The sequence below is a fragment of the Anomalospiza imberbis genome, chromosome 1 (assembly GCF_031753505.1).
Source record: "Anomalospiza imberbis isolate Cuckoo-Finch-1a 21T00152 chromosome 1, ASM3175350v1, whole genome shotgun sequence".
NCBI lineage: Eukaryota > Metazoa > Chordata > Aves > Passeriformes > Viduidae > Anomalospiza > Anomalospiza imberbis.
The window spans coordinates 93543905-93571234 of record NC_089681.1 but is presented as its reverse complement, the minus strand read 5'-3'; the positions used below and the strand labels follow the sequence as shown (position 1 = coordinate 93571234).

The 27330-nt window shown below is 38.6% G+C and overlaps 1 protein-coding gene across 1 annotated transcript; it reads right to left on the bottom strand.

The window, feature by feature from the left end:
• Positions 1-582: 582 nt before the first annotated feature.
• IGFBP3 (insulin like growth factor binding protein 3) lies at positions 583-17725 on the bottom strand. The gene is made up of 4 exons (XM_068200245.1): positions 16723-17725; positions 12232-12458; positions 9477-9596; positions 583-3267 (listed from the first exon to the last, which is right to left on the bottom strand). Exons 1-4 carry the CDS (start codon positions 17105-17107, stop codon positions 3142-3144), a joined length of 858 nt encoding a protein of 285 aa, XP_068056346.1. The 5' UTR covers positions 17108-17725; the 3' UTR covers positions 583-3141.
• Between the last annotated feature and the right edge of the window lie 9605 nt (positions 17726-27330).

Genomic DNA, 27330 nt, shown 5'->3' with positions numbered 1-27330 from the left:
CCCTTAGCCATGAGAAAAATCTTTGAATGACAAGTACTCTTGTCTATTGAATTGGACCTTTGTCTTCACAGAAATAGGTATGCTAAAAAAAAAAAAAAAGAAAAAAGTAAAAAGCCACCACTGATTCTTTCATTTTAAAAAAGTTATCATTTGGAGAAATATAATAATATTATTTTGCATTTCATACCAGTGTCAGCTGACAGGGACATCAGATTGACAATGGCAAGTATCCAGTACTAGTGCAACAACTGAGCTTTTAAAAAATATTTAAAAGGCAACTTCTGAAAAGGATGCAGCTTTAAGTGACAGGTGAGACTTTATTTTGGGGCTATTTAAAAAAAAAATTTCTTTTAAAGACATCTGTTGGAAGCAAAATAAAACTGATTTACACACATCTTTTTTCTTTCCCCTTATGGCTGTATATTTCTTTTGTTACATAACTAAAGACTGTTAGTACTAATAAAGGAGCTGAATGCCATTTTTTTGTATATTCATGTCACAAATTGCATGCTTAAATCAGGTTTAGCTCCTTGAGATGTAGCTTGTTTGGGGTTTTTTCATAATATATGACTTAATGACCTCTACTAGCCAGCTTCTTCTCTATTTATGTGTTTTTAATTGTAGGATAAAACATAAAAAACTAAAATACTTGACAAAATACCCGAATCATCAAGCCTCTCGCAGGCTGTTAAAACACCTTACATACTTGCAAAATGTGCCTTGCAAAACATCTATCACTTTTGACAAGAAACTGATTTCTGTTTTCAGAAGGCTCACCATATAGTTATTTTTAAAAATAGAGGCAAAATAATAACTTACTTCAATGAATCAAACTCTTATTTTCTTATCTATGATTATATGTCCAAATATGGGTGTATATACAACTTTCTTCTCTCTCTGTGACATTATTTGAAAAGAACTGGTTTAAAACTCTTAAAAAAAATAAAAGCCTAGCATTTATTATTTTGCCAACAAATCTTTGCAGGCATTAGATCTGCTTTAGCAATAAAAATATTGCAATAAATCTTCACCTCACAAAGCTTTCTGTAAAAATATGTCAGGAAACTTGTATTAGCCTGGAGTAAACATCATTTCCTGCACAATTTTTTCCTTACCATGAGATTATAAAATTTCAGTTTTAATGATGATATGAACTTATTTCATTAGACACAAATTGGAAAGATGTGGAGAACACTCATAGTGCTGTTCAGCTAATACATTTCAGGGTAAGGCTTTAAACATCTGAGTTATGGTGATGCGCTGCTGAAATCCTGGCAAGCTGCATGTCCAAATCCTTCCACGTCAAAGTTTTTAGACATTTGCCTTTGCTGGCAGGAACAAGGATGGTTGTAATTCATGCAGTGGGAGAGGAATGGGCTCCTCAGCACCACAGCCTCTCCTCCATCAACACAATGCCTAGCACCAGCAGGTGAAAACCCAATGTACATAGTCTTCATGGAGTTCCCAACCCAACAAGAAATTACAGTGTTGATGGCTTCTTTTTTCTACAGTGACATCAAACATTTATAATGAGACATATAAGAATATATATTTATATAAATATATAAAATATTTATATAAAACATATAAATAAATACATACACAAAGTATGGCATTATTTTTCAGAGATGATACATTTCACAGGCCACCTTTCCTTATCCAGATTTCATTGTCATACAGAATTTTTCACAAAGTATATTAAACAATCAGCCTCAAAAAATGTTGCCAAAGCCTTCCTTATGTGAAAGTATCACATACCACAACAAAACCAAATCACTTCTCTTCCAATTAAAAAGACATATAACCCCATGGTAGACAGTGAATTTAACTATTTAAACCCAATGGTTCTTTTTCTCTGCTTAGATTCAGGCAAGTGATTTCTACCATAGTCAAAGCAAGCAACAATTGTGTGTCGCATAAATGAAACACATGGGTCTCAACACCCAGGGTCCACAATCCCCCCATCTTGTTGACATTGTTTTCAACAGGAGTTCCTCATACAGAGTAAGTGCTTTGGTAGAATGTACCAAGACAACACAGAATAGATACACCTTTTCAAAATAAATAAGCAAATACAAAGAGTAGTACTGTAATGGCAATTTTTTGTCCATGAATATTCCATATTAGTGTGAGCAGTAAATGGAGGAAATGTAAGCCCTGTTGCACAAACTGAAGCAAGCAACATACAGACAGATTAAAGCTTTACCAAGAGCTTCAGTGCGATTGTTATCCTTTCCAGTGGCATAATTCAGTGATGGGCACATTAGAATTATCAATAAAATAATTTAAAGAAAATATTATCTTGGCATTTGTAGTTATATCAAATAATAAAACTCAATCCCTTCTGGAAACACTTCCTTTGCTCCAAAAATTCTTTTCTCTTACCTGGAACAGGTCAGTGTGTATGCATAGACTTAAACATATTTGTAAATCATTCCATAGCCTTACTTTCTCTTTGCATACACATGTATACACTAGAATTACTGTGTAATATTTGGGATTCACATGTCACATTTAAATAAAGTTTATTAAAAAACAATTATATTAAATACAGACTAACAGAATATTAATAATATATTTTACAGAAAAAATAGCCATGTATTTATCTTAGGAATACATTTCTTTAAAAAGTTCTTTGAGATTTTTATTAAACTTTTTACCTGTGAAGACAAGTTTCCCATCAGACCTGTAAAAAAGCTTTACCTTTAAATCCTTGTGTGTTTTTTGGTTTTGTTTGTCTTTTTAACACTTTTACAAGCTTAACATCTATAAATTCTTTAAAATAAAAAACCCAGTATCTTTTGGGATCAAATTGGTCACAGGCCATTCTTTAAAAAGTCAGTGGAGACTCCCTGATTCCATTCTGAAGTGTCTTTTGTTTTTCTCTCTCTGGGTATCAATAGTGCAGGTTTACATGGGAATTCAGAGCTCCCTATACATCCCATAGGAAGCTCGATGGGTGTCGGTGGCAGGGTGCAACTGCAGCAGCATCCACAGCGGCTGCAACTCCCCATCTGCTGCAGGAGGCAGAGCTTGTTACTCCACACACAATGCAGTCCCACAGTGTTTGCCCAGCTCCTCCAAGGTCTCTGTGAGGTCCAGTGGCCATGCACAGATGCCAGAAGAGCTGGCGCCCAGCCTTCATTTGCTTTCCAAGTTATAGCAGTGGACATCTCCTTTTCCCTTCCCATCATACCCAGGAAGTGGCTGTCCATATTTATCCACACACCAGCAATAACCTCTTTTTTGGCCTTTAGATGGGCGACACTGAAACATAATGAAAGACCCAGTTAGCATGAATTTTGTTTTCTCCACTTGTAGTATTAGACAACAGGGATTTCTGCTCCTTTGATACCTGCACTTCAATATCCTGACCATATATGACAGAATCAAACAGAATATTTGTAACCACTACAAAGTATTTCAATAAAAACCTACCTTCTCTTCCCATCAATCCCTCTGGGTCTAACTACTTTATAATAAAGAACTGAGAATACTGAGAACTACCAGAAAATAAAGAACTACCAGAAAATTACTCCCTATCATATCTGGCAGCACAGCTGCCTCCTCTGAATACCATGCAACAGTATGGGCTAGTGACTGGGACCCATCTTTAGAAAAAAAAATTAGCAGACATGTTCTACACTAAAGCACAGGTCTGGCAAAGACAACCATTGCAGCAAGAAGCACACTTGGTTTGCATCTGTTTACTGAAAGAAATTCAAAAGTGTAGCTGACACATTAACAGATACATAATCCTTCTAATAGTGTAGATATTGCAAAACCTGCTAGGTGGACTAGAACTTTACATGTGTATTTTCCTATTAAAAAAAATTGTGTATCTACTAGTCTATAACATGTTAGCTTTAAGTTAACTATTGGAATTTGCCAGCCATGCTGACCAACCTGAAACTATCACAGGCAATAACACTGAACCTCTTTAGAAGCAGCAATGCAGTAAATATGCATTATAAAGTCTACTACACACTAAGTAAGTAATGATCCTCCCAAGGAACTAAGAATGGCAAAAAACTAGACTAAAGGAGAGAACATGCTGCAGGCTGCATTCAGTATGTGACCCTGGACACAGTTACATTACCATGAACCTCTAAGTCCTTGCAAGGGTTTTACCCATTCATAAGATATATCGAGAATCTCACTAGGTTTGCAATGGTCAGCCTTACTGTCAAGACACAGCCTCCCTGTCAGCTCATGTTTTGAGATCTGGCGATACAGAATTTGCTTCAAATGCAAACAAAGGTGGCTGTTTACTCAGAACGTACTCACAAAAGAGGCAGTGACACAAACACACCCAATTTCCTGTGGTTTTGTCTGTTGCATTGCCAATATGAAGGAAGATTGGCTGGACTGGTGCTACTTATGTCCCTCAACACTGTCAAGTCTATTTTTCAAACAGAGATCACATTCAGAGTAATTAAAGTTTTCAGAAGTTCAGGCTGGTACAATCTGGTAAACTTCACCACTATCCCTCTACTTCTTGCTCTCCAGAGGCTCATAGGCATGGCCCAATATCTTAGAAGGCTATGGCAGTGGCTCACATAAGTGCCTTTTCCATGTGCAGGTACACAAGAAAACACGAAGCAAGTGTTGGGTTTCACATGCTGCTCATAGTGACTGACCCTTTCCATGTCTAGTTTAGTATCTCAGGTGAGAGTGCTATCTTGGACAGAATTGGAGAGTTCTGGAATACACAACACTTTGGGACAGCCTGCACCAGCACACTGGCCCATGAGCCAACTAATTTGTGGCAGCATGGAGTAGGGTAGACAGTCTTCACTAAAACCTTGCAAAAGAGAGATGGAAGCATCTCACACATTAGGTACAAATTTTTCAAACAAGTCACTATCTTGTTTATTTTATTTTACTGTAAATTAAGTAATGTTATTCAGCATTACTGCAAAATAATCCACCCTTCTGATATATTATTGAGTAAAAAGCCCAATGCAGAAATAATGCAATGTCTTATTTTCTACAAATCTGCAGTCTTTCTGCATTAGCCCTTTCGAAAATGGACAGCAGCAGGATGACAAGGTCCAGCTTAACATATATATCAGCTTAGTTTTAGAAGAGGGTAAAGAAGTTCAAACCTACTGAGAGAACAGCTACATTAATAATTCACTGAACTAAATGGTTACCTGCACTTCAGTTCTTATCTAATACTACATCTTTAAACATAAGTCCTAAAATTTATATTTATTGTCTCAAAAGCCTGACTAGAATTTACATGTATTCTCCAGGATTTCCATGGATGACTGCTCAATGTCCACTGATGTCAATGGAAATTTTTCTTCAATTTTGGTGGTGAATAGACTGGATTGTAACTTAAGTATTATTAACATTTAATGACTTAAATTCTTCATGCTCAAAACAGAGGAATTAATAACAGCATTTGCATAATTTAATTTTACAAAAAGGAAACAGAGCCAGCATATCTAGAGTTGTTTTCCCAACAAAGTAGGCACAGATGAAGCCCAAAGAGCATAGGGCTTCTGGCTGCCAGGCTGGTACTCTGGCAATGAAACTACATTTCTGCTAATAACAGTAACATAGCCTCCCCTTTTAGAAGTACTATATGAAGTATATTACACAACTCTCACTGATTCGTAGGATTGCATCACTCTCAAAACAAATGATCAAATAAAGTTCTCATGTTGTTGGATGCTTTGATTGCTTTTAACAGTTGCACAATCAATTTCGGAAGTAATTACTACATGAAGTTAATCTGCAGAAACACCTTCCCTGCTAATATTTTTTTTACTTCCTCTAGACAATGCATTTGAAAAGCAAAATCCTTAGATTATTATACAGCTGAAATAACCCTCTATGAGAAAACAACTTACCTCTCCCAAGTGTTTTTTTCCTACCCACTCAGCTATGCTGCCAATAGTAAAGCACTTCTGATTAAAAAGTGATGCTTTTATCCTGAAACAGCCAACACTGTACAGAAATGGTAAACAGGTCATATGAAAAAACATACATATCTAAATATTTGCTCTTACGGATTTTGTAATCCACATACATTTCTAGGCTCTGCCTAGCTATTCTGTATGACTTCATAAGTTTAAAAAGTTGGAAAACTGCCCAAGCAGTAGAGACTAATTACTTCTGATAGAAACACCAGCTGCCATCTTCCATGCCACCTGCGCCTTTCTTTTCCACAAAGAAATACCACAGAGGCATTTATGGGGCACAGTAAAGCATATGGTATCCCACTGAATTCCTGGTCAGTCCAGAGGGCTTCATGCAGCTACAACCATGGTCTTCAGGAACAGACTGCAGACAACATTGACATATACCTCAGGCTGTTTTGGCTCCTGGCAAGCACAGCCCTGTTTTCAGTGAAATAATGCCAGCTCACATTTAGGTGAGTATCTGGCTCCAGTAAACAAACATGGGGCAATTCTAGTAATTGCCACATATAATAATTCTAATTTAATCAAAACCTTTTTTCACCTGCTTGGGGTAGGAATGTGCCTGTATCAACTCATTATGCATAAATATACCTATACAGCACAATTGAATACTACAACCTTACACGTGTGATTAAGAAAAAGAATTATAAATTTTAACAGGTCTGATTTTAAAATTTATATATAAAAAAAAAAGGTATGAAATATTTTTCATATTATACCCTGACACAAATTTATGTTATTAAAAGTGTTTCACAGATGCAAATTATTCTTCATGGTTGTTCCTGAAAAGTCAATTTCTACAAATGTCATGAAAAATAAGTCCTTTCAACTTGGCTGGAAGACCAGATGACCTGGAAGGCAGAATATGAGTGCCTCCTGAATGAGTTTTAATGGTGCCAGCATGATCATAATTTATCAGATTCCTGCAATCCCAAACCTACTAAATTCTCATCCTAGACAGTGGTTTTGGCGACTGTTTCTAGAATTCAAAATGCCTAGCTTACAGTTATTTTTTAATGGATTTACTGTCTACTCCTTACCCTACTATTCTGAATTTTGTGACAATAGAATATAATTCAATTACAGATTGAACATAGCTAATAATTGCATGAAGGGAATTAATAAAACAGCATAGCATTCTGTTAATAAGATTAGACACCTGCTCACAGTATCTAAAATATCAGACCTACACGGTGATGCTTCAAAAAAAAAACCCCAAACACAATTGTCACAATTCCTTGCGGACCAGTTAATTTGATCTGGACAGGACTCACACACTTTGCAAACTGATTTTTTTTTTCCTAGGAGTTAATTTCATGAGGGCAACTATTAGTTTTGGTTTGTATTTTGTTGGTGAGAGAAGCAGGCTGCCTCTGTAAGTCCCATCTCTGAGGGCTTGCTCCCAGGATTGATCAAGGTTCATTTACAGAATCAGCAACGCAAGTGAATTTCATGTAGAATGTTAGTCACATGAACTCACTTTGTGGGCATCTCCTGTAAGACCCTGAGTCATCTCAAAGTACCACTGAAACTACTGGACCTGTGTAAATTGGCACAGTGCTTGACAAGGCTGGCTAGGCATGAAAGTGTCCCTTCATTCTCTATGTATGCTGACTGGATGGGCTATGGCATATAGTGCAGGAATATTTCCTAAAGAAATTTTAAGTTTCCAGGCAGCACAGACAATACACAGAGGACAGAAGTGTCTATTTGCTTTGTACGAACACATTATTCCCATAAATCAGCTTCTAGGAACAAATCCTAGCTAAGATTTTTATCTGTCTTTCCTATTTTTTTTTGTATTGCTTTTTTTTGCCTTGGTGATAGAACTATGACTGTACTTTAAAGTACAGTCCTCCTTTCAAGTAAGCTACTTTAATACGTGCTTACTGTGGATCTGATTTACTACACACAATGCCAGAGATTACTTGCAAACCACCACATTTTTGCAAACCACCACATTTTTGCAGACACAGCAAAAACCTTAGAGTCTGAAGAAAGATGAAAGGAAGATCTACTGAAAAAAGTAAATACAGTCTTCTGCAGTCTTCTATAATACATAGAGAAGGAAAAGGGCTACGGCACACTTGAGTGCCTTGAATACAGTCAAATGATTTGCTGTTCTAAAGCAGCTAAGAAAATACTTTTATGACACAGGCACAAAACACAGTCCTAGTTTCACTCTGCATAGAAGCCCAATGTATTTTCTGAAAACAAGCAGCTTGAGATGTGAGCATTGCCCTCTGCTAGTTTACACAACACAGTTGATGCAGACTTCTCAAAGCTCCAGGCAACAAAAAGAAACTTCCCCTGCTTGGGAGTTGCCACCACCTGCTCAGGAAAAGCTGGGAAGCATAGAAAAGCTCAGCAGCATGTACCAAAGGTCAAACAGCACTGTCAATGCTGGACTGATGGCAAAAAGGAAGGCTGGAAATCTCACCCCTGTTATAAATGCCCCACCTGAGACTGACAGCTCATTGCAGAGCTCCACGTAATACTAGAAAGGGAAAGACTGTTTCTAAGAAAGCTGAAAGCCAAAAAATGGAGAAATAACATTCCTAAAATAAGGTTGCCTAGTCAGAAGTTGACCTCTCACTTCCAACCAATGAACTGCATTAGTTAGCATCAGAGTCAATCATTCCTTTGGTTACCAGAGATAGAGAGGCTGATTTGTGTAAACCTGAAGGGAAAGACATGATGGTCCACAAACAAAATCTGTCCTTGAGAAAAGTCTTAAAGAAACCTTTGAATTCAGGAAATTCTGGAATTATACCAAGAAATATATATTTGGAGGCAGGCCACTAACTAAACACTGAAATTAGATGGGATGTGCACACTAAACAAAGAACCTGACACATCTTGCATCTCCCCAAGTTCTGAATGAGCTTCAATGGCAGCAGCACTGAATGGAGTATGCTGCCATAGCTCAGTCCAACACAACTAAAGCATAAATACCCACAGTTTTGGTTGGCATTTGTCAAGAAAGGTCACAACCCCAGAACCAGAAAGGGCTGACAAGCCATCCTTGCTGCAGAGTAACTACTAGAAGTATCATTTTCACGATAGCATGACTTGGATTTTGGAAGCAATCTGTGCAGCACATAAAGGACAGATACATACCTTTCTCAAGTTGCTTTATGTAATATGATCCAGTGTAGGTCTTCTAGGAACTCTCAAGCAGCTATTTACAATTCAAAGCATTGATCTATTGGAGTCATATGGTGACTGCAACATTAGCTCTGTGGGTTATTGTAGAGGCACTGCTTTTTTTAAACCAAAGGGCATTAGTATCTAGGACACCAGTCAACCCATGTGTGATTAGGTATGCAATTTCTCAAATTAATCTGTTGTCATGATCAACAAAAAATAAAAATATTATCCCCACTTGACAAGGTTCAGCACTATCGGATCAGGTCCTAAAACTGAAAATTAACTAGTTCCTCTGCAAAATTATACATAATGCATCTTTCTGGCAAAATCCTTCAACAAAGATGCAGAAAAGGTGATATGCATTCATTAAAATGATAAAAACTCTGTACTTACTTGCTTTTTCTTGTAAAATCCCTTCTTGTCACAATTTGGAATATGAAAGCCCCTGGGACTCAAGACATTCATTATCTTTAGGTGGTTTAAAGTGTCTTCCATTTCTCTACGACATGGACCCTGTTAACAAGCATGTTTTAGAAAACACAGATGAAACTTCACGCCCAAATTCCATCTTTCACTCAAGAGTTAATAAATCTTTAAAGGACAAAAGAAAGCGCAAAGAAAGCGCAAAGAAAGCGCAAAGAAAGCACAAAGAAAGCACAAAGAAAGCACAAAGAAAGCACAAATCCACTAAAACAAAGATATGGCTGAATATATCAAAAGCAGATCATTCACCAACAAAACTTCTGACTTTCTGCTCTATTCAAGATAAATTGATTTTTAAAGATTGAAGGCCTTATGCTATGTTGAGGCACATATTGGCATTTCCAGTTGAAATCGCAGTCACAAATAGCCTTTGGGAAGGCTTAACCAGTATGTAAATCAGTCACATAAAACACAGCTTAAGTTTGGAAAAGCTTGCCTTGCACCACATGGGAAAAGAAGAAAGTAGGCCACTGGAAATACATTACGGGATAGGCCTTCCCCAGTGATATTTGATTTTATGTGATTCTGCTGGATTTGAAATCTTAAATTAAACTGATTAAATTGAAAATAAGTGGTTTGGCAAAATGTATATATAAAATACCCCAACTTGGACAACAATTCCCAATTTAAACTGAATCAAATAGATGCAGTCACTCAGAGGACCAGTTGCACACAGAAGTCTCATTAAATTAAGTATGTAACTTTTTTTCCTCTCTTTCTTCATCTGCAAAAGGCTGACAAGGTAGTGAGGATTAGCTCTAGGACAATGAGCCAAAAAGAGCTTCCAGAAGCACTTCTAAAAGAATGTCTCAAACACCAACTAGTTTTATCTCATGGCAGCCCTCCAGGGTAGGGAGTAAAGCATGATGAGCCCCACTTTGAAGTCAGAAAATCAAGAGCAGAGGGCTTCACATTTTGCCAGAGGCCAAGAAGGCAGTCAGTGTCAGCATGTCAGCAGTGGGATCAGGATTCAAGAGTCACAGCCTACAAACTCTGTGCTTAGCTACACTCCTATCTGGGTTTATCACTGACTTGCACCACCAGCCCACTTCTTCAACACAGACATGAAAAAATTTCTGTGCATGGTTTCATGGTTTAAAAATATTTAAGTTGCTACATAGACACAAAAACTCATTTGGTGCTGTTTTTAATTAGCGAAGTAATGACATTCATACTTTCAAGTGGTAGTATTAATAGCTTCTTCATGTAAAAGACCTTTTAATGTGAGTGTCTGAAAGCATACAATTTCCATAGTACTGTTGGAGATTAAAATGGAGTTTTTTCGTCAGTAAAAACCTTCCTTGTTGCCTCCACATTTTCTTTCTGAACTGGTCTCACAAGTTCTAAGCATGGGCTTTAAATGGCTTCTCTTACTGCTCAAATGCACTGACTGCAAGTGACAGACATTCAGAGATTTGATCCCAAATTAGGCCTACAAAAAAAATCAACAGATTTAAAAAATTTTTATTTTGAAGCAAGCTTCCAAAGTCAGCCAGACCAGTATCAAAAGCTAACATGCAAACACAGCTAGAAGAGCATTTCCTGACAAAGGCAACTGTCCCTGATGGACTGATTTCAAGTTCTTAAAGACACCAGCAGCCTTGGTAAACTGGTATATCTTTGCTCATGGACCCAACTATCACTACTCATCCTAGTTATGAATCTATTTCCTCAGGCAACCAACTTTCATTCTTTTAGTGATGGTACTTTTACTTCACATTTTTGGGAGGAGGACACACTGGAAGGCAGATACTGAAGTAATATAACTAGATGGCTGGATATCAGCGACAAACTTAAAATGAAGCTATTCTTGGAAGCCACACTCTCTTCAGGCAGAGCTTTTCACCTCATACAAGTTTCAAAACCTTCTTTTGAAGATGAGAAGCCACATCTGCTTTTACCATGCATGTTTTGTTAAAATGCCAAAGTATACTCAGATGCATTTTTCAAGCTATCTGGCCTAAGGCACAGGTTATCGGTTGGATGTCCAGGAAGAGAATTATTCTTGTCCTCAGATTAACCACACTCCGACTGCCCTGCAAATTCACTGGGCACAGTCAGTAGGAAGCAATGGCAGCTCATGTGACCACGAGACTTTGCATTTAGACAGTAGCACCTACAGCAACTGCAAGTGGAGGTGATGCTCAGCATGACATACAGTGACTGACTAGTGAAGACCCTAATCCTCAGCTCAGCCTAAATTTATCTCCCTTGATTTGCACCAGGCAATGTATGAACACAGTGCCACTACACTCAACGTGAAACGTCTTTTTTCCATTATTGCAATTCAATTATACTGTTTGCAACCAAGTTTAATGATGGCACTCCAAGTCCACTCACACAAATATGTGAAAATTACAGGAAGGAACAAGAACTTCTGGCCTCTAAGAAACTTTAGTGGAAGTCATGCTTGTATTGATCATTACATTAGTCCTACGTGTTTCCTGAGAACAATCTTCTTGGCCTGCTGATTGTGTATGCATTTGCAGAGTCAATAGATTTACCAGTTAAAATGCCAGAATGTCCTACAAGGCTGCAACAATTACCACTCTTTAGCTAATTAGTGTAATTATTTATCTTTTCATATGCACAATATGCATATGTATACACACACACACACATTCACAGGCTGGCAAATGCCCTCCAATTTATAAAAAATACTTACATATTCAGTCTCTTGTTTGGATTCAGAAGAGAAATTCAATGTATCTGTACTCTGTGAATCATATTTGACTTTATAGCGTTGTATATCTTTGGCTTGCACTTTCTTGATGATATCTATTTTGATGTGTGGTGGATGTGACTTGGAATCTGACACACTGTGAGAGTTTAGAATGGCCTGATTTTCAACGCTGCTGGCACTCCTGTCTTCTTCTGAATCACTGAAATGTCCTTCAAAAAGAACAAATGCAGAAGAAACAATGTTACTTGGCTGCCAGCTGTGTCTGCAAGGGCATAGAAACATAGAATCACAGAATATCCTGAGTTGGAAGAGACCCACAAGGCTCCTCAAGTCCAATTCCTGGCCCTGCAAAGGACAGCACCATGAATCAAACCATGTGCCTGACAGTATTGTCCAAATGTTTCTTGAATGCTGTCAGTCTTGCTGGTGAGACCACTTCCCTGCAGAGCCCACCCACCCTCTGAGTGAAGAACCTGTTCTTAATATCTAACCTTTACCTCTCCTGACACAGCATCATGCCATTTCCTCAGATCCTATCACTGGTCACAAGCAAGAAGAGATTAGTGCTTGCCCTTTCTGCTTCCTCTTGTAAGGAAGCTGTAGAGCACAATGAGGTCTCTCGTCAATCAACAAGCCACTAGATTAGGCTATGTGTTTAATTTTCCTTTTTACAAAATAGCAATATACAGAAAAGATGAACTATGTAGCATTCCGCATGTGTCAGCACCTTTGTTGACATGCAATGAGTTTTCTAACTGAAGCATTCCCGTGCTCAGCGCGGTCTTGCAAAGTACCCAGCTGCACCGCCTGTGCAGGCTGTACCCAAGACCGGGAAACCAGCCACGGCCACTGGCCGCCACTGGACCCTGACTGCCGCTGCACTGCCGCTCTCCGGCGGCAAGGGGGCAAGCCAGCACCGCAGGAGCGAAGCCCGCCGCAACCCCAGCGGCGCCGGGGCGGGGATCCCTCGCCTCCGCTGCTGTTGACTTCATCAACTCCAGATAAACGCGGCCGGCTTCGGGCACTTATGGGCTGCATTGTGGCTCTGCCTGTCCCAGAGCCGTAATTTTTTTGTTTGGTTGGTTGGTTTTTTTGGTTTTTTTTTAAACGTTAATACTCTCAACTCTAGCCCGCCGAGTTTCTTGGTTCTAATTAGCCTTTTTTTTTCCTTACTTTATTCAACACACAGAACAGGGAAGAAAAAGAACAGCACACTTTCATTTCTCTGCTATTAAAATTTAAAAAAATCTTGGTGTACAAAACACATTTTAAAGGTAATGGACAAAAACCGCCATTTATTCTGTAGTGGTTCCAAGGACAAGCACTGTTTTTATCTTCAGCTTCAAAAATATTTTCTCTTTAAGCTACCATCCACAAAAAGTCAGGAGAAACACATTTTTCTAACATACTCCATAAGTTCAGCGTTCCTGTACCTTCTAAGGTATTTTTTTATGTTGCATTTCTGTCTGTTAGGAGACTCCTGTAGGGCAACTGTAACTATTTGCATTTCCTCCAGAGAATTTTTCCAGTTAAGTTATTCCTAACAGCTAAGTAATAGCTGTACCCCACTAGTTGCTGTCTTAGCTGCTGACCACCTTTTTTTTTTTTTTTAAGGAAATCCTATTGGGAGTGCACAATGATAACATCCAATAAAATTATAAATTATACTAAAATTATACTTGATGACTCACTAAAAAAAAATAAACCTGAAAAATTCAGTGCTAAAAGTCCATGTTCACATAGTTTGTTGATGCTAAATATTTCTACACAGGGAGCACAGTGGCACTGCCAATACACAGGAATGGGAGAAGGAACATAGGAAGAGAGTTCTGAGTTAATATTTTGGTACTGGTGGTTTTAGTGCAGCCACAGTTGGCAATGGACATAATTGACCAGGAAAATCCAAATCATAGTGCAAATGGATTAAGGAAATTTAAGTCCTAAGTCCAAATTTGCTGGCTTTCGTGGGTTTAACTCAGACTCTCAGTGGTATTTGAACATATTTTTGGTGGTTTAGTGTCCTGTTCTGAAACAGTAGCATTTCCCCCCCACATTCTCAATGAAATTTGCAAGAAATGAGCCACTAAAATATTATAAACCTGAATCTAGGTTTTCTGCAGTCAGTCCTAATCAGTTCATTAGTTTTTCTCTTCTACCAAAAATAAGTAGAAAATATTTAACATGCATTGAGTATCCATGACCATGTATGATCAGTTCAGAGAGGCCACCATAGTTCAACAGTACTTCTTACACTTCAGATTAAAATGGTCATATTGACACTTCAGATTAAAATGGTCATATTGATCATCCATGACCATGTATGATCAGTTCAGAGAGGCCACCATAGTTCAACAGTACTTCTTACACTTCAGATTAAAATGGTCATAATTGACACATTACAATTTGACATTTCAAATTGTAAAGCATATTTTATTAACTCAGTTTCACAAAACTTGGTGCCATGCTAGCTTTACATCCTCATAAGAGAAACAGAACTGCCATGAAAGTTACTCATTCTCTTTTTATTTTTAAGATATTAAAAGGGTTGCAAATGCACACTACTATTTAACACTTTTGTGTCCAAAAAAAAAACAACTAGAGAGTCAGTGGCCTACTACAGTTTTTGTTATAGTGTTACTGTAATATACTCTATCTCATACCAACTTCTAGCAATTTCTGTGAACTAGGATGGACCAGCAGAATAGCATGTGATGCAGGACCTAGCTGCATGTAAAGGAAATTATGTGATCCTGCTCAGAGAGGTGTATACCAGGGAGTGTTGGCTTGAGAGCTGGGACTTGAGTGATCCTCATGAGGAAGTAGGTACTATGTGTCATATAGGTTCTGGGTACTTCTTCCTGCTTGCACACCAGGTATGCAAGCTTCACTCCTTGAATGTGAACTGTAAGGGTCCTACTATGCACTTTTTAAGGAATCAAAAGTTTCTACTGATTTCAAAATCACAGTTCTCCCTCAGCCAAGAACACAGAAGTAAGAATTCAGCTGAAAATGGAAAGATTTTCAGCTAAGTACAACTCTGTCTTTCCCTTTCTCCTTCTCTAACAGTCACTGTTGAAAGCACTATCCCTAGATTAAATGCCACCAACTCCTAAGTACCAAGGAGACGCTTCTTGTTTCCAGTGTTACTCCAATGATGAACAGAATAAGCCAAGCTCATATGATGAACTAGATGTTCCAAGGAGATTAAAAATTTCAGTTAATACATCCAAACTCTCACTCAAATTATCACAGCTTGGAAGCAGCACATAAATTATAATAAGGCATCTATTATTTTAACAGGCAGTTTAACTGGAGCATTGGTGCCATTTTCTCAGCTAAGGAATGGCTAGCCAAAGAGTCCCTACAACCTGGCAGAAAATCTTCTGGCTTTTTAAAAATGCAAACAGTGGAAAGCCTTTTGACACACTTTTCTATTAAATAAATGTTAACATACTTGCTGTTGGTTAGCAAAGAGTTTAATTAAATGCGTGCATAGAGGGACTGTGCTCTCTCGATCTGAATCCCAAGTTTCCCCGTTACAAAATGTGCATGCTAACAGAACTTTTTCCAACCATCCCTTCCTTTTCAAACAAAACCCATTCTGTGAACACCGCACTTACAAGACATGGAAAAGGTACAGGAAATCTTCGTTTGACCAAGGATTTATTTGCAGTACAGACAAAGAAACAACGTGCTCTTAAACACTGTTGTGCAAACGCTTTGTTCTGAATAACCACTTTTCCAGGACAAAGGGATATTTAAATTTTTCTTTTGCTTTTTTGTCTTTTCCTCTCTGTGCTTAAGACTTTCCTGACTTACCCACGCTGCACTGCAGCAGTTAGACCCCAATCTCTCGAGTTTTTGGCTCACTCTGTTTCCAGGTACACCGGGGACAAACGGCGAAGATTACAACCTCTCTCTCTCCATCCAGGCTCTGTAGCCTACCAGTCCCATGCACCCGCAGAAGCCACATACAAACCCTCCTCCCCTCTTTTTTTTCTCTTAAAAAAAAAAAAAAAAAAAAAAAAAAAAGTAGTAGCTCTGCCTCTTTTGCGAGGACCTACTTATCAGCATTGGTGTTAAAGAAAACCAGTATATACATAAATAAGGTTGAAGAGGCAAATTGTCCTTTCCTTCGGCCAAAGCACGCCTCCTTCAAAACGATCCAAGCTTGGCTACGTGGCTACCGGCAGAGCCCCCCGCCCACGGGCCAGCATCAGGCAGGCAGCGAGCGAGGGCCGTTTCCGGAGACAGAGCTCTGCCGCGAGCTCGCCTACGCCTCCCCGCTCGTGCTGCTCCCTTTGTAACTTAAAACAAAAGAAAGCGACACACACAAAACAAAAAACAACACCAAAACAAAACAAAAGCGCACAAACAAAAGAAAAAAACAGCCCAACAAGAAAGTAGCTAAGAGGGAGAGCGGCGCGCAGGAAAGCCACCCCTTCTCTTCCCACCCCAGCCGCAGCCCCTTACCTGCAGCATGCGATCCCGGCAGCAGGAAGGCCCGCAGCTTGCTGCCCGCCGTAGCGTTGGTGCAGAGCCCGCGGCCCTCGAGCAGCGCCTGCAGCGGCCGCGCCTCTTCCTGTCGCGGCTGGCAGCTGAGCCCCGCGCTGCAGCGTTCCGTGTAGATGCCGCAGGGCTGCCCCGAGCGCAGGGCGCAGGTGAGGCAGCAGCCGCAGCCCGGCTCCCGCACCCGTTCGGCGCAGTCGGGCTGTAGGGACTTGCACTGCTGCAGCGCCCGCGCGTCGCAAGGCTCGCAGCGAACCACCGGCCCAGCCAGCGCCGCCGCCGCCCGCCGGACCAGCAGCACCAGCGCCGCCGCCGCCACTGCCCACAGCACGCCGGGCCGTGGCACCATGGCAACCGGCGGAGGGGGCCGCCGGGAGCCGCCCCCGCGCAGCCCGGGCGGGCCCAGGACGGGCAGCGTCCCGCGGACGCTCACACGCTGCTGCGGGCGGAGGGAGCAGAGCGGCGAAGCCCGAGCCGCGGGGCTAGGCGCCGCCGGCCGCTCGCAAGCCTGCCGGCGTGAGGAGGCGGGAAGCCGTGCTGCTGGCACTCGCACGCCGGCCCTCTCTGCAGTCGCTTGCCCGTAGTCACATCAAGGCAGCAAAAGCTCGCTAGCAACAAAAGCAACTTTTTCCTTTTCTTTTCCCCCCTCCTCCCTGCAGAGCGCCTGAATTACTTGGCTCGACAGTAACTTTTCTCTTTTTTTGCCACACACAACACTCAGAAAAAAAAAAAAAAAAAGAAAAAAGAAAAAAAAAAAAACTTTGCAAAACTTAAATTAAAAAAAAAAAAAAAAAAAAAAAAAAAGCCAAGCCCCGACGGTCAGAAGAAAACTTAGTCCAAAAACATTTCAGAAAAAGAGATAGTACCGAGTAGGGAAAAATAGAGATGGGGCGAAAGAAAAAGCGAAGTTCCCTTCGTTTTATTCCCCATGCTGCCCTACTCCGCACCCAGCTGTCCCCTATGCCGTCCTTACGCCCTATATAGTGCCGCGGTCGCCGGCCCGCCCCGCGCCATGAATAACGCGCGGCGCCGCAGGAAGAGCCGGCCTTCGGCGGATCCAGGGTTCGGTCACGCAGGGCTGTGAGGGCGGTGCAGTGCCGGGGGAGTAGGCGGGGGACGCCGCGCTGCCTGGGGTTTATGGGCACTTCTTAGAAATCAGCTGTGACCGGTTGGGTTCTGGCGAGAGGGCCACGTCGTTTCAAGAAAAAGTGTCTCTGTGCCTGTGCGCTTCCCCGTGACCGTGTGTGTTTCCTTGACACAGAGAGAGGCGAGAGAAGACTGCAGAGTGCCCTTTTTTGAACTCCTAGCTACAATCCTGTCCACTTTGGGCTAAGAGCCCCGGACCTGGCGAAGGTGCGCATGTGCTCGCGCTCGCACTCGCCCGCCCTCGGTTCGGGGCATACTTTGAGACTGGCTTACAGCTCACATGACAGCTGGATTTCCAAGGAAGACTTGCGGGAAATGTATATGCATGACCACACCCACACACTCAAGCACCCCAGCTACTTTTGAGATGATGTTGCTCTCTGGCCCAGAACTCGGTCCATATCTTGCCCCCTCTTCGTGGATGTGCCCTCCCTTAATTTTTTTTTTTTTTTTTTTTTTTTTTTTTTTTGTGTTCTCTGTAGTCTTGAATCTTTTCCTTCCATATACAAGAAAATTATCTCCATTGCAATGTCCTCACAAATCTAGTATAAAAAAGACAATCCATCCCCCTAAACTCCCAACTTTGAAGTTCTACACGGATTTTTGCACAATGCATGTGTTTGTCTTCAGGCCACTGCAAATTTTCTTTCCATTTTGCTGGGCATATTTTGCTCCCCCTGTTAACTTGGTTTAACTTTGAGAATATCTGAACTGGCAGTGCCAAATTTTGTGACCATTCTTTCTGAAGCTCTGCTGCACTCTCATGAGGAAGAGGATGGTGAGGCGTATATATAGACAAATGTATGGTGTTTCAGTCAGAGAAGCTTGCCTCATGAAAAGTAAAAACAGCAATCCTCACAGATACTGACTTATACAAATATGTTCTGCCGTGGGAATGATGAGCCAGACTACTGTTCTACTTTCAACCCCTTCATCAGTAATACTGCAGCTCATCTTTCAGTAATACATCAGCTGTTCAAATGTGTCAAAATTCAAGTGGAAGAGAGAAGTATATATGTTATTGCTCAAGGTACTGGCCACAATACTGTTGATCTTGAAAGCTGCACTTTTTACAAGACATGTTTTTTAGATAATTAGAATATTTTTTTCAGTTTTCTCTATTCAGTACTTATACCTTGCAGATAACATCTTGAAAGAAGCATCGTACTCATCAGGATAAAAACTACCTGGTTTTATTTGTGAATAATATGGTGTAAGAGTAGACACTTTTCCTTGGGAAATTAAAGATGCTTTAGAAGAGAGATCACCCTTGCTTAACTCCCCGATGGGTGACTACCAAGGCTTTTCAGTATTCTTTTGTCCTTGTGCTCATTTTGTTAATTGACCAAAAGAGGTCGCAGGTTGTCCAGGACTGAATTACACATTCCCTGTCTGCACGAGCCCATCTTCAAAGGGGGACTTGATCAAGCCCAATATCCTGCGTGTTTGGTTTCACCGTGGGTTTTTTGTTTGTTTTTTTTTTTGTTTTCTGTTTGTTTGGGTTTTCTAAGGTTTTGTTTCAGATTGGCTTTTTGGTTTGGTTTGGTTTGGTTTAGTTTTCCCCCAGACTATTGCACGAAAATTTGCTGTTACTTTTTTTTTTGTAAATTTTGGTTTTAATAACTGTAGGTGATGAAGTCCAAAACTCCTTGGGGCTGTTTGGCACCATGTATCAGATTAGGTCTAGCCGGAAGAGGAGGCCTTCTTTGTTCACACTGTATGTGTACAGGTATCTTTTTAGTTGGGGTGAGCTTTTATAGCATGCTACTTTCAAAACTGAAACAAAAATGCATAGGAAATGCTGAGGGAATGTAAGTAAAATAGGGTAAAGGGGATGGGAGGAATGAAAGAGAACAAATTTTCTTTCACCAGAGTTGTACATCTCTCACACACTAATATCAGTGTAACTTGTATTTCAGACTATGGCAAGAGCATTTTCATCAAGCTGATTTTTTTTTCTCACAATCAGAAAGACTTTTTTCCTTTCTCTTTTTTTATGATGCTACACAAGCTGTGGTGCACCATTTTGAAGTCCAGTTAATCCAAGGAGATATCTTCAATGTCACAAACTAGAAAAAAATGCCCTTTTCAAAATACACAATTGTTGAACTTAGTATATATTTTTGGATAGCATTAATCAAGATTAATGCAGCATCAAGGCACTTTGACCAGAAGAACTGTAAATGAAAAATTAACACCAACAAAGATGTAGCTGGATCACCTTTGCAAGGAGAAAGCCAGTGATGTGTCAGAGGTCAGGTCCATCTAACAGCTTCTGCCAGAACAGTTTGCACTGTCTTAGCCAATGGGCACTGCATGAGAATGAAGTTATATGAATGACAAAATTTGGTTCAGGGCTGTACTTGAAAATCCCAAGATGGATACCAATGTACCTGGAGAGCCAGATTAAAAATTTATAAAGAAAAAAGACAAAACTAAAAACCTCAGTGTGCACCTATAACTAAAAACCCCAATATGCACCTATAGCTAACAGCTGAATTACACTTACATCCCAAACTTTAGTATTATTGATGGAACTGTTTTACTTGAACAAGACCAAGGTCTAAATATGCAAAGTAGCAATGTTTATAAAGCTGTATTGATTCTGAATATTCACATTTACATGTACTGTTTATTCTAGAGGCTTTGCATTTTTTCCTGTTTATTCTATTTTATTGGGAGGAGAGGGAGAGACAAAAGTCATGTACTGAATCTCTACAGTCAATTCTAAACAATAGAAAGCAGAAGAGAAACAACTGAGAGGCACTGCTTCAGCAAATCCCATATTATGGAAGCACAAAAGAACATATTTTATTTCCCTCTCCACTTCATTCTCACACCTTCTTCATGTTCAGCTCTCTTCTCTAGTGCCTTAGCTGAATTCATACCTTTTGGTATATTTTTGTGGTGTCTGTGTTTGTTACAGGGACAAATAACGGAAAATAGAATTGTGGTTGAAGTAGCTCTACTTTCAGCTTCATGGTCACTTTATGGAGCAATCCCAACTTTTTAGTGTAATTCCTTGTAGTACATATGGTTACAGCACCCAAAATGTAACTGTCAATAATGTGAACTTCCCTTATAATGCCATTTTAAAACTTTTGTTACTTCACAACCCTTTTCCTTTTTCAGAAAAACAAACAAAAAACAAACAAAAAAGCAAAAAGCAAAACAAAAACCAAACTAACCAACCAAACTAAAACCACAACAACAACAACAACAAACACCAAAACAAACAAACAAAAACAAACCAAAACCAACCAAATGAAAAAACCTTCACAGAAATCTAGAGACACATGGCTCATCTTGAGTTGAGGGCTAAATCTTCATTTACAAAGCATTTTTTAATTTTGGCATCTCTGCTCTTCTTTTTCCCAGCCTTGAAATTTTATGTACAATAAACTTCTGAAGTAAAGAGAAAGCAGAATTTCCTAAATATGTTCCTTTCTTCAGAGGAAGAATACTGAGATTTACAATGAAGTATTTTGATATAATACTTAATTGAAAAGACACTTTGCAAATCACTGCTTTCTCAAAGGCAAGGAGTAAAATCTCAGCATTATTTGTCAACTGTCTGTAAAAATATAGTTTAATGAAAATTTCCTGTAGATATCCTTCTGGTTTGGGGCTAGACATGAACATTTCAGGTGTTTTCCAGCTCTTTAGACTCTTACGCCAGGTGAGCAGGCTTACAAAGAACAAATACCAATGGATTCCTCACAGATGCTACCAGGGTAGCCAGCAGGGTACCGTGCTGCTTTGTCTGAATATGGCAATCTGAATTGAGTGTGATGGAACAAACTGAATTTGAAAGCAGATAAAATTAGGAAACCAAAGGAGAAATAACAAATGCTTTGATGGGAAGTCAACTGAATTGAGACATTTCTTTGCTATTAGAGACATACATAATAAAAGAATATATATTGGTGGTATTACAGAAAAAGTTACCAAACACTTCCCTTTTTTAAGTAAGACACCTTGTTAAACATAAGTAGAGGAAGGGTAGATAGCTGATAGGTTTCCTTTTACAAAGCTCTTACCCAGAGATGTGTTCATATCTTTTATGTACTAGTTAGACATTATATAATGATCTGGCAATGAAAATCTTATAGAATTTAAAGAGAACAGGGGGATTAGAGGGAGGAGGAAATGAAGGAAAAAAATCTAGCTCCCAAGACTTCTTCATAAAAAGAGAAGAGATTGCTGCTTGACCAGATGTTCTCCACACTCACACTGCAGTCAGCCATCTGGGTATTGTGCACATTCCAAAATGCAGATGTCATAAGAGATGAAAGGAGAAATGTTGCTGCTTCAAAGTGTACAGTCTGCTGGAGATAGACTTACTGACACTGTTGAACATCTATCCACAAGTAAAAAACCAAAAACAAAACCAAAACCAAACAAAACAAACCCAAAACAAAAACAACCAAAAAAAAAAAAAGAACCACACAAGCAGCCTTAATAAAAAATTATATTCTATCTTAAAATGTAAGTGAGGTGTTGAAGTGAAAAGACTTTAGATACTGGAAGAAGAATACAGCTAAGACTGTGGAGTGAATGGAGAACTGACCTTTATGCATATTTGATTTTGAATAAATACGATACATTTAAGGTCATTCTAAAAATTAGCATGTCATGAACATACCTCATGTTAAGATACATTTACATACAATCAAGGTCAGAAGACAAAAAGTGTGAAAAATATGTGATAAATTAATTTAGCAAAAGTTGATTATTTTCTCTACTCAGTCTCACAGTTTGATGATGTCACACTATGACACTAAATAATTCACAGACACATGTTATGTAAAAGAGGGAAGAAAAAGAACCAGAAGAGAGGATTTTATTTTCTGACTCCACTATACATAGAATAGCAAAAGTGACAGTGGATTGGAGGGTGAAATTGCCACCTCTCCAACCACACTGGTCAAACCAACAGTCCATCAATTCTCTCCACCCACAAAGAAGAATGCAAAACAATCATTATTTACATGAACAGTGTGAGAAGATTCAGTAGAAATATGTAAACATCAGAAGACATGGGAAACTTTTAGAAGAACTTTAAAACTCTTAAAAGAACAGGGTGACATGATGACACTAAGTTACAGTAGAAAAATATCTCATATTTATAAAATGTCACCTATATGTTATAGAAAAAAAAGGCAGTAATTTCAATATCTGTAAATCTAGATGTTTTGTTACCAAGTGGCCTTCAGAATAAGACAAAAAACACTCTTAAAAACTTTGCAGGATGCAAGTTGAGCAAGAAAAATACCAAGTTGTAAAATCATCTATCACAGACTGCTGTTAGAGCTAAAAGCATATGGTGTGAGTTGTGTTGAGAAGTTTCCTCCTACAAAAAGCATGAAGTGTTCTGGGACAATCTGTGCAAAAAATGATAGATAGTTTGAAGTCCATTTTATTTGTTACACAAGTTCAAATCACACATCTCAACCATTTTCAGGTGAGAATGGTATCTCTAACATCCTATATATTGCCCTAGCTGATGAATTATTGATTGCAAATTGTCAATATTTGTCATACCTTCTCTCTTTTCAACTCTACTTTTTTGTTTTGTTTTATCTTGGATGTCAAACTATGCATCTTAGTCCAGCATTGGGCAGCATTGAATACCCAAAACCTTTTTGGTCTCATGGGAGTTAACGTCCATCCTCCTGTTGATTACAATGGGCAGGTCTCAGGTCCATCTGAACGCCTACTGTTATGCATCTCAATCCTCTGGCTGCTAATGCCTGAGAAAGTTATAGGTTACAATCTTTAAATAACCAATTATTACACATAATTTTTACAAATAACTGAGATAAACCACTAATACCAGGAAACCCACTCACATTATTTGCCATCAGTTCCCACTCTGCTTCAATTTACTTCCCTATTGCATTTCTTCAACTAGGATTTTAATCTCTAGGAAGACAGTAGTAGTCATACTTTCCATTTTATAAGCAATTCATAATTTTGAGCACCTCTACTAATTAATTAAATAATATTCATGCCCATCATGGATACACTGATAGAGAACAAGTAATACATAATTTCTGATTAGCAAACTGCTTTTAAAATGGCTCATATATTAATTCTAAATTTTATTATTTTTCTTCCACAATGTAGGTCCATATTTTTAAGAAGACTTAAGAAATAGTATTGTTCTCTTAGATATGCAGGGCGTAATTTCAACAAAATGTACTAATTTGTATATTCAGAAGCTTTATGCACTTCATAGTGTATATTGCACAATATGTGCCCAACCAGCCTGTTAGTTTTCAGTCTATTTTCTTTACAATGGCATGCAAAAAGAGTTGTGCAGGACCATGCACAGAATTATAAAGGAGCAAAATCAGAGTGCAAAAACTGTAGCTTCCTGTAGAAAATTAAGTTTCCTGCATTTATTAGGATTAGTGTAGACACTTTAAAATATAAGAGGGGCTAAGTGTTTCTTAATTGCTTGTCTCACAAGCAGGTTTTGTTTGATAGATGGTTTGTTGTTTTGCAAACATGTCTTTGGTGGGCATTTCTACCTATTCCCAAAGCAGAACAGGAATAAAAAAATCTAATCATAGCTAACAATTCTTGCCTGAAAATTCAAATTATTTAATAACAGTGCAATATCTCTTGATGATAGAAGATTGGTACAATACAGTAGTACCACTGTGAGCAATCTGTTTCTAAATCCATCAACTATAATGGGAATATCCGTCCTTTTAGAAGCCATTAGTTAGGGTCTCTAGCTGAAGCATAGTTTTGGGCATGAATTTGGCCTCTGGATATGGAAACTGCAGAAAAATATCCTAAGATTTGCTATAGACTGAAAGGAAGAATTTCACAGTAAAATGACAGAAAAATACCTTATTTCAAAAAACTCATACCTAGAAAGAGAACAGAAGCGCACATGATTTATTTGCTAATGCATGCTTACTATCACCTGCTGTCTAATGCTTCTTCTTGTTTTTCTGTTTTTCAAAATTCTATCTCCTTGAGGGTTAGTTAGAAGTTTAATGGACTTTTTAAACAGATCTTAGATAAAGCTAGTTACAAATTTCAACAGTTATCATTGCACAAAGCCTATCTCTGCAATTCACAAGAGTGTTGTTTATCTTGGTTTTGGCTCTGAGTCACAAACTCAGTCAGTTCTTAGGAGAATCTTGAAAGTCAAATCATAGCATATAAGCAAACATTCTGCTTATTTTGTGTAAAGTAGTTTCTCAGAAGGATAAATGTCACAAATGATCCTGGAAAGATATGTACATCTCCTTGTTAAACATATGGGTATGACTAGAAAACAAGGGGACTAAATCAAATCCCTTTCTTCCTGCTGAAGTCATTGACAATATTCCTGATGACCTGGAAGCATTTGAATCTGAACACAGGAGTGGCCCTTTGACATTAAGTTTATCAGAGTAGTACAAAACAGAGTTTTGAATTGCATAGCTTAAGACCCAGTGCAGAAACAGGAGCTTCTGTACTCACTACTTCAACTTACTGATCTGTTATCTCTTCAACAAACTACTTGATCATGTAGATTTTTGTAGGTAACTGGAGTAACAACACCATCCCTGGAATTTTTATGTTGTTTACTAGAGGAAAAGGACCGTGGTCTATTTACTATTGAACATCATATTTAAAGTAATTTGAAAATGTGGGCATTTGAGGCTCACCTCAAAATTTAGGATGAGAGGACAAGGCCACAAGTTGTGCTAGGGGAGATTTAAATTTGATATTAGGAAAAATTTCTTCACCAAAAGGGTTCTCAAGTACTGGAACAGGCTGTTGAGGGAAGTGGTTGAGTCACCATGGAAGCATTTAAAAAATGTGTAGATGTAACACTTAGGGACATGGTTTAGTAGTGGACTTTGCAGTATTAAGTTTATGGTTGGAGTCAATGATCTTAAGGGTCTTTTCCAACCTAAATGATTCTATCATTCTATGATATCTGAACAGAAGTAATTGTGAAGAACATCTACAAGAAACACTACTAGCTCTCAGTTAAACAAAATAATCTTTCATGGTGAGTTACTTTTAGGAAGGTAGTCTATGAGAGTCCTATAACTTGTGGAATCCATTTCACCTTGTACTCCCACTGGTTTGATTGTTCTTTCATAGCATTGATAAGAATTAATGGAACTAGAATTTTGAAAAGTTGTCAGGAAAGAGAATGAAGTCCTGCATATCATATCTCGCTTGGCAGTAAATCTTGGCACATAACTCTTCACTAGGAGATTGAAGGAATGAATACATCTCTCCCCATACTATCTAGACAATGTAAAGGACATAAGGCATTATTATTATATGTTTTTATACAAAGTGTAACCTGTTCAAGAACTTGCTATGTATGGGATGCTGGGTTTGAAAGCAGAATTCAATTCTGAAGGAAAACTTCTGAAGTCTGACTTAGAAAACTTCTAAATTATGGATGAAAACTGACAGAATCTGATGTAACATCTTGCATTGTACAGCAGTTCCTCATCCCAAAAAAGAAGAAAAATTTCCCATGCTTGCAGAAAGATGAGTCTATCCCTGTCCTTATTGGCTTCTATATCTTAGTCTATACTTAAGACTATTTCTGCACTAAAACTCTTCATTGAATTCAGCCAGATTGGTCAGAAGTATGATGATTGCAGCAGTTTTTACTGATATATATATATATATATATATACATATACATACATATATATACTTTTAAATACTCATATATAGTTTTTATTATCACATGGAAAGGATTGTACTGACAAAGATAAAAGTCCTATTTATGCAGCTGTATTCCCTCATAAGTGCATTTTTACAGTATACAACTCTTTCAGCCTGCTAGAAAAGTGATTTCAAGCAGACGCTTCCTGAGCTTTCTGGCCTCATCTACAATCAAATTTCCTAGCCAGAATTTTTATTATTCCAGACAGAAGCTAAAGGCTGTCTCATTTCATGTTCCCATTTAAAATGTTACTCTTCATTTTAACCAGCTTAATTAATTTACTTAAATTGCTTCTAGTTCATAAATGACTCTCAAAGGAAAGTACAGCATGAAAATTGTCTTCTATGGACCACATATACATATACAATTGCAGCATTTTATAATTAAAACAAATGTTAATTGTTTATTGACAGACAAGGTCTCTCAAATTATGTAAATAGTAAGTTCAAGAAAAAGCTTATGGCAGTCTTGCTGTTAATAACACATTCCAATATAGCTTAAGACTTCCACTAACACTACCAGTTTCATTCAGCATATATTCTCCTATAAGTCTTCATTGCTCCTCCTAATTCTTAGCATTGCACAAAATCATCTCATCTGAATGAGGTGCATGACTTTAATTTTTCTTCTTTACAACTGACAGTTTTTTAAATTAAATAAGTTGACATGGCCCATGAAAGCAGCCATGAGATAGCTGCAAGGTATGGGAGGGACTTTTCACA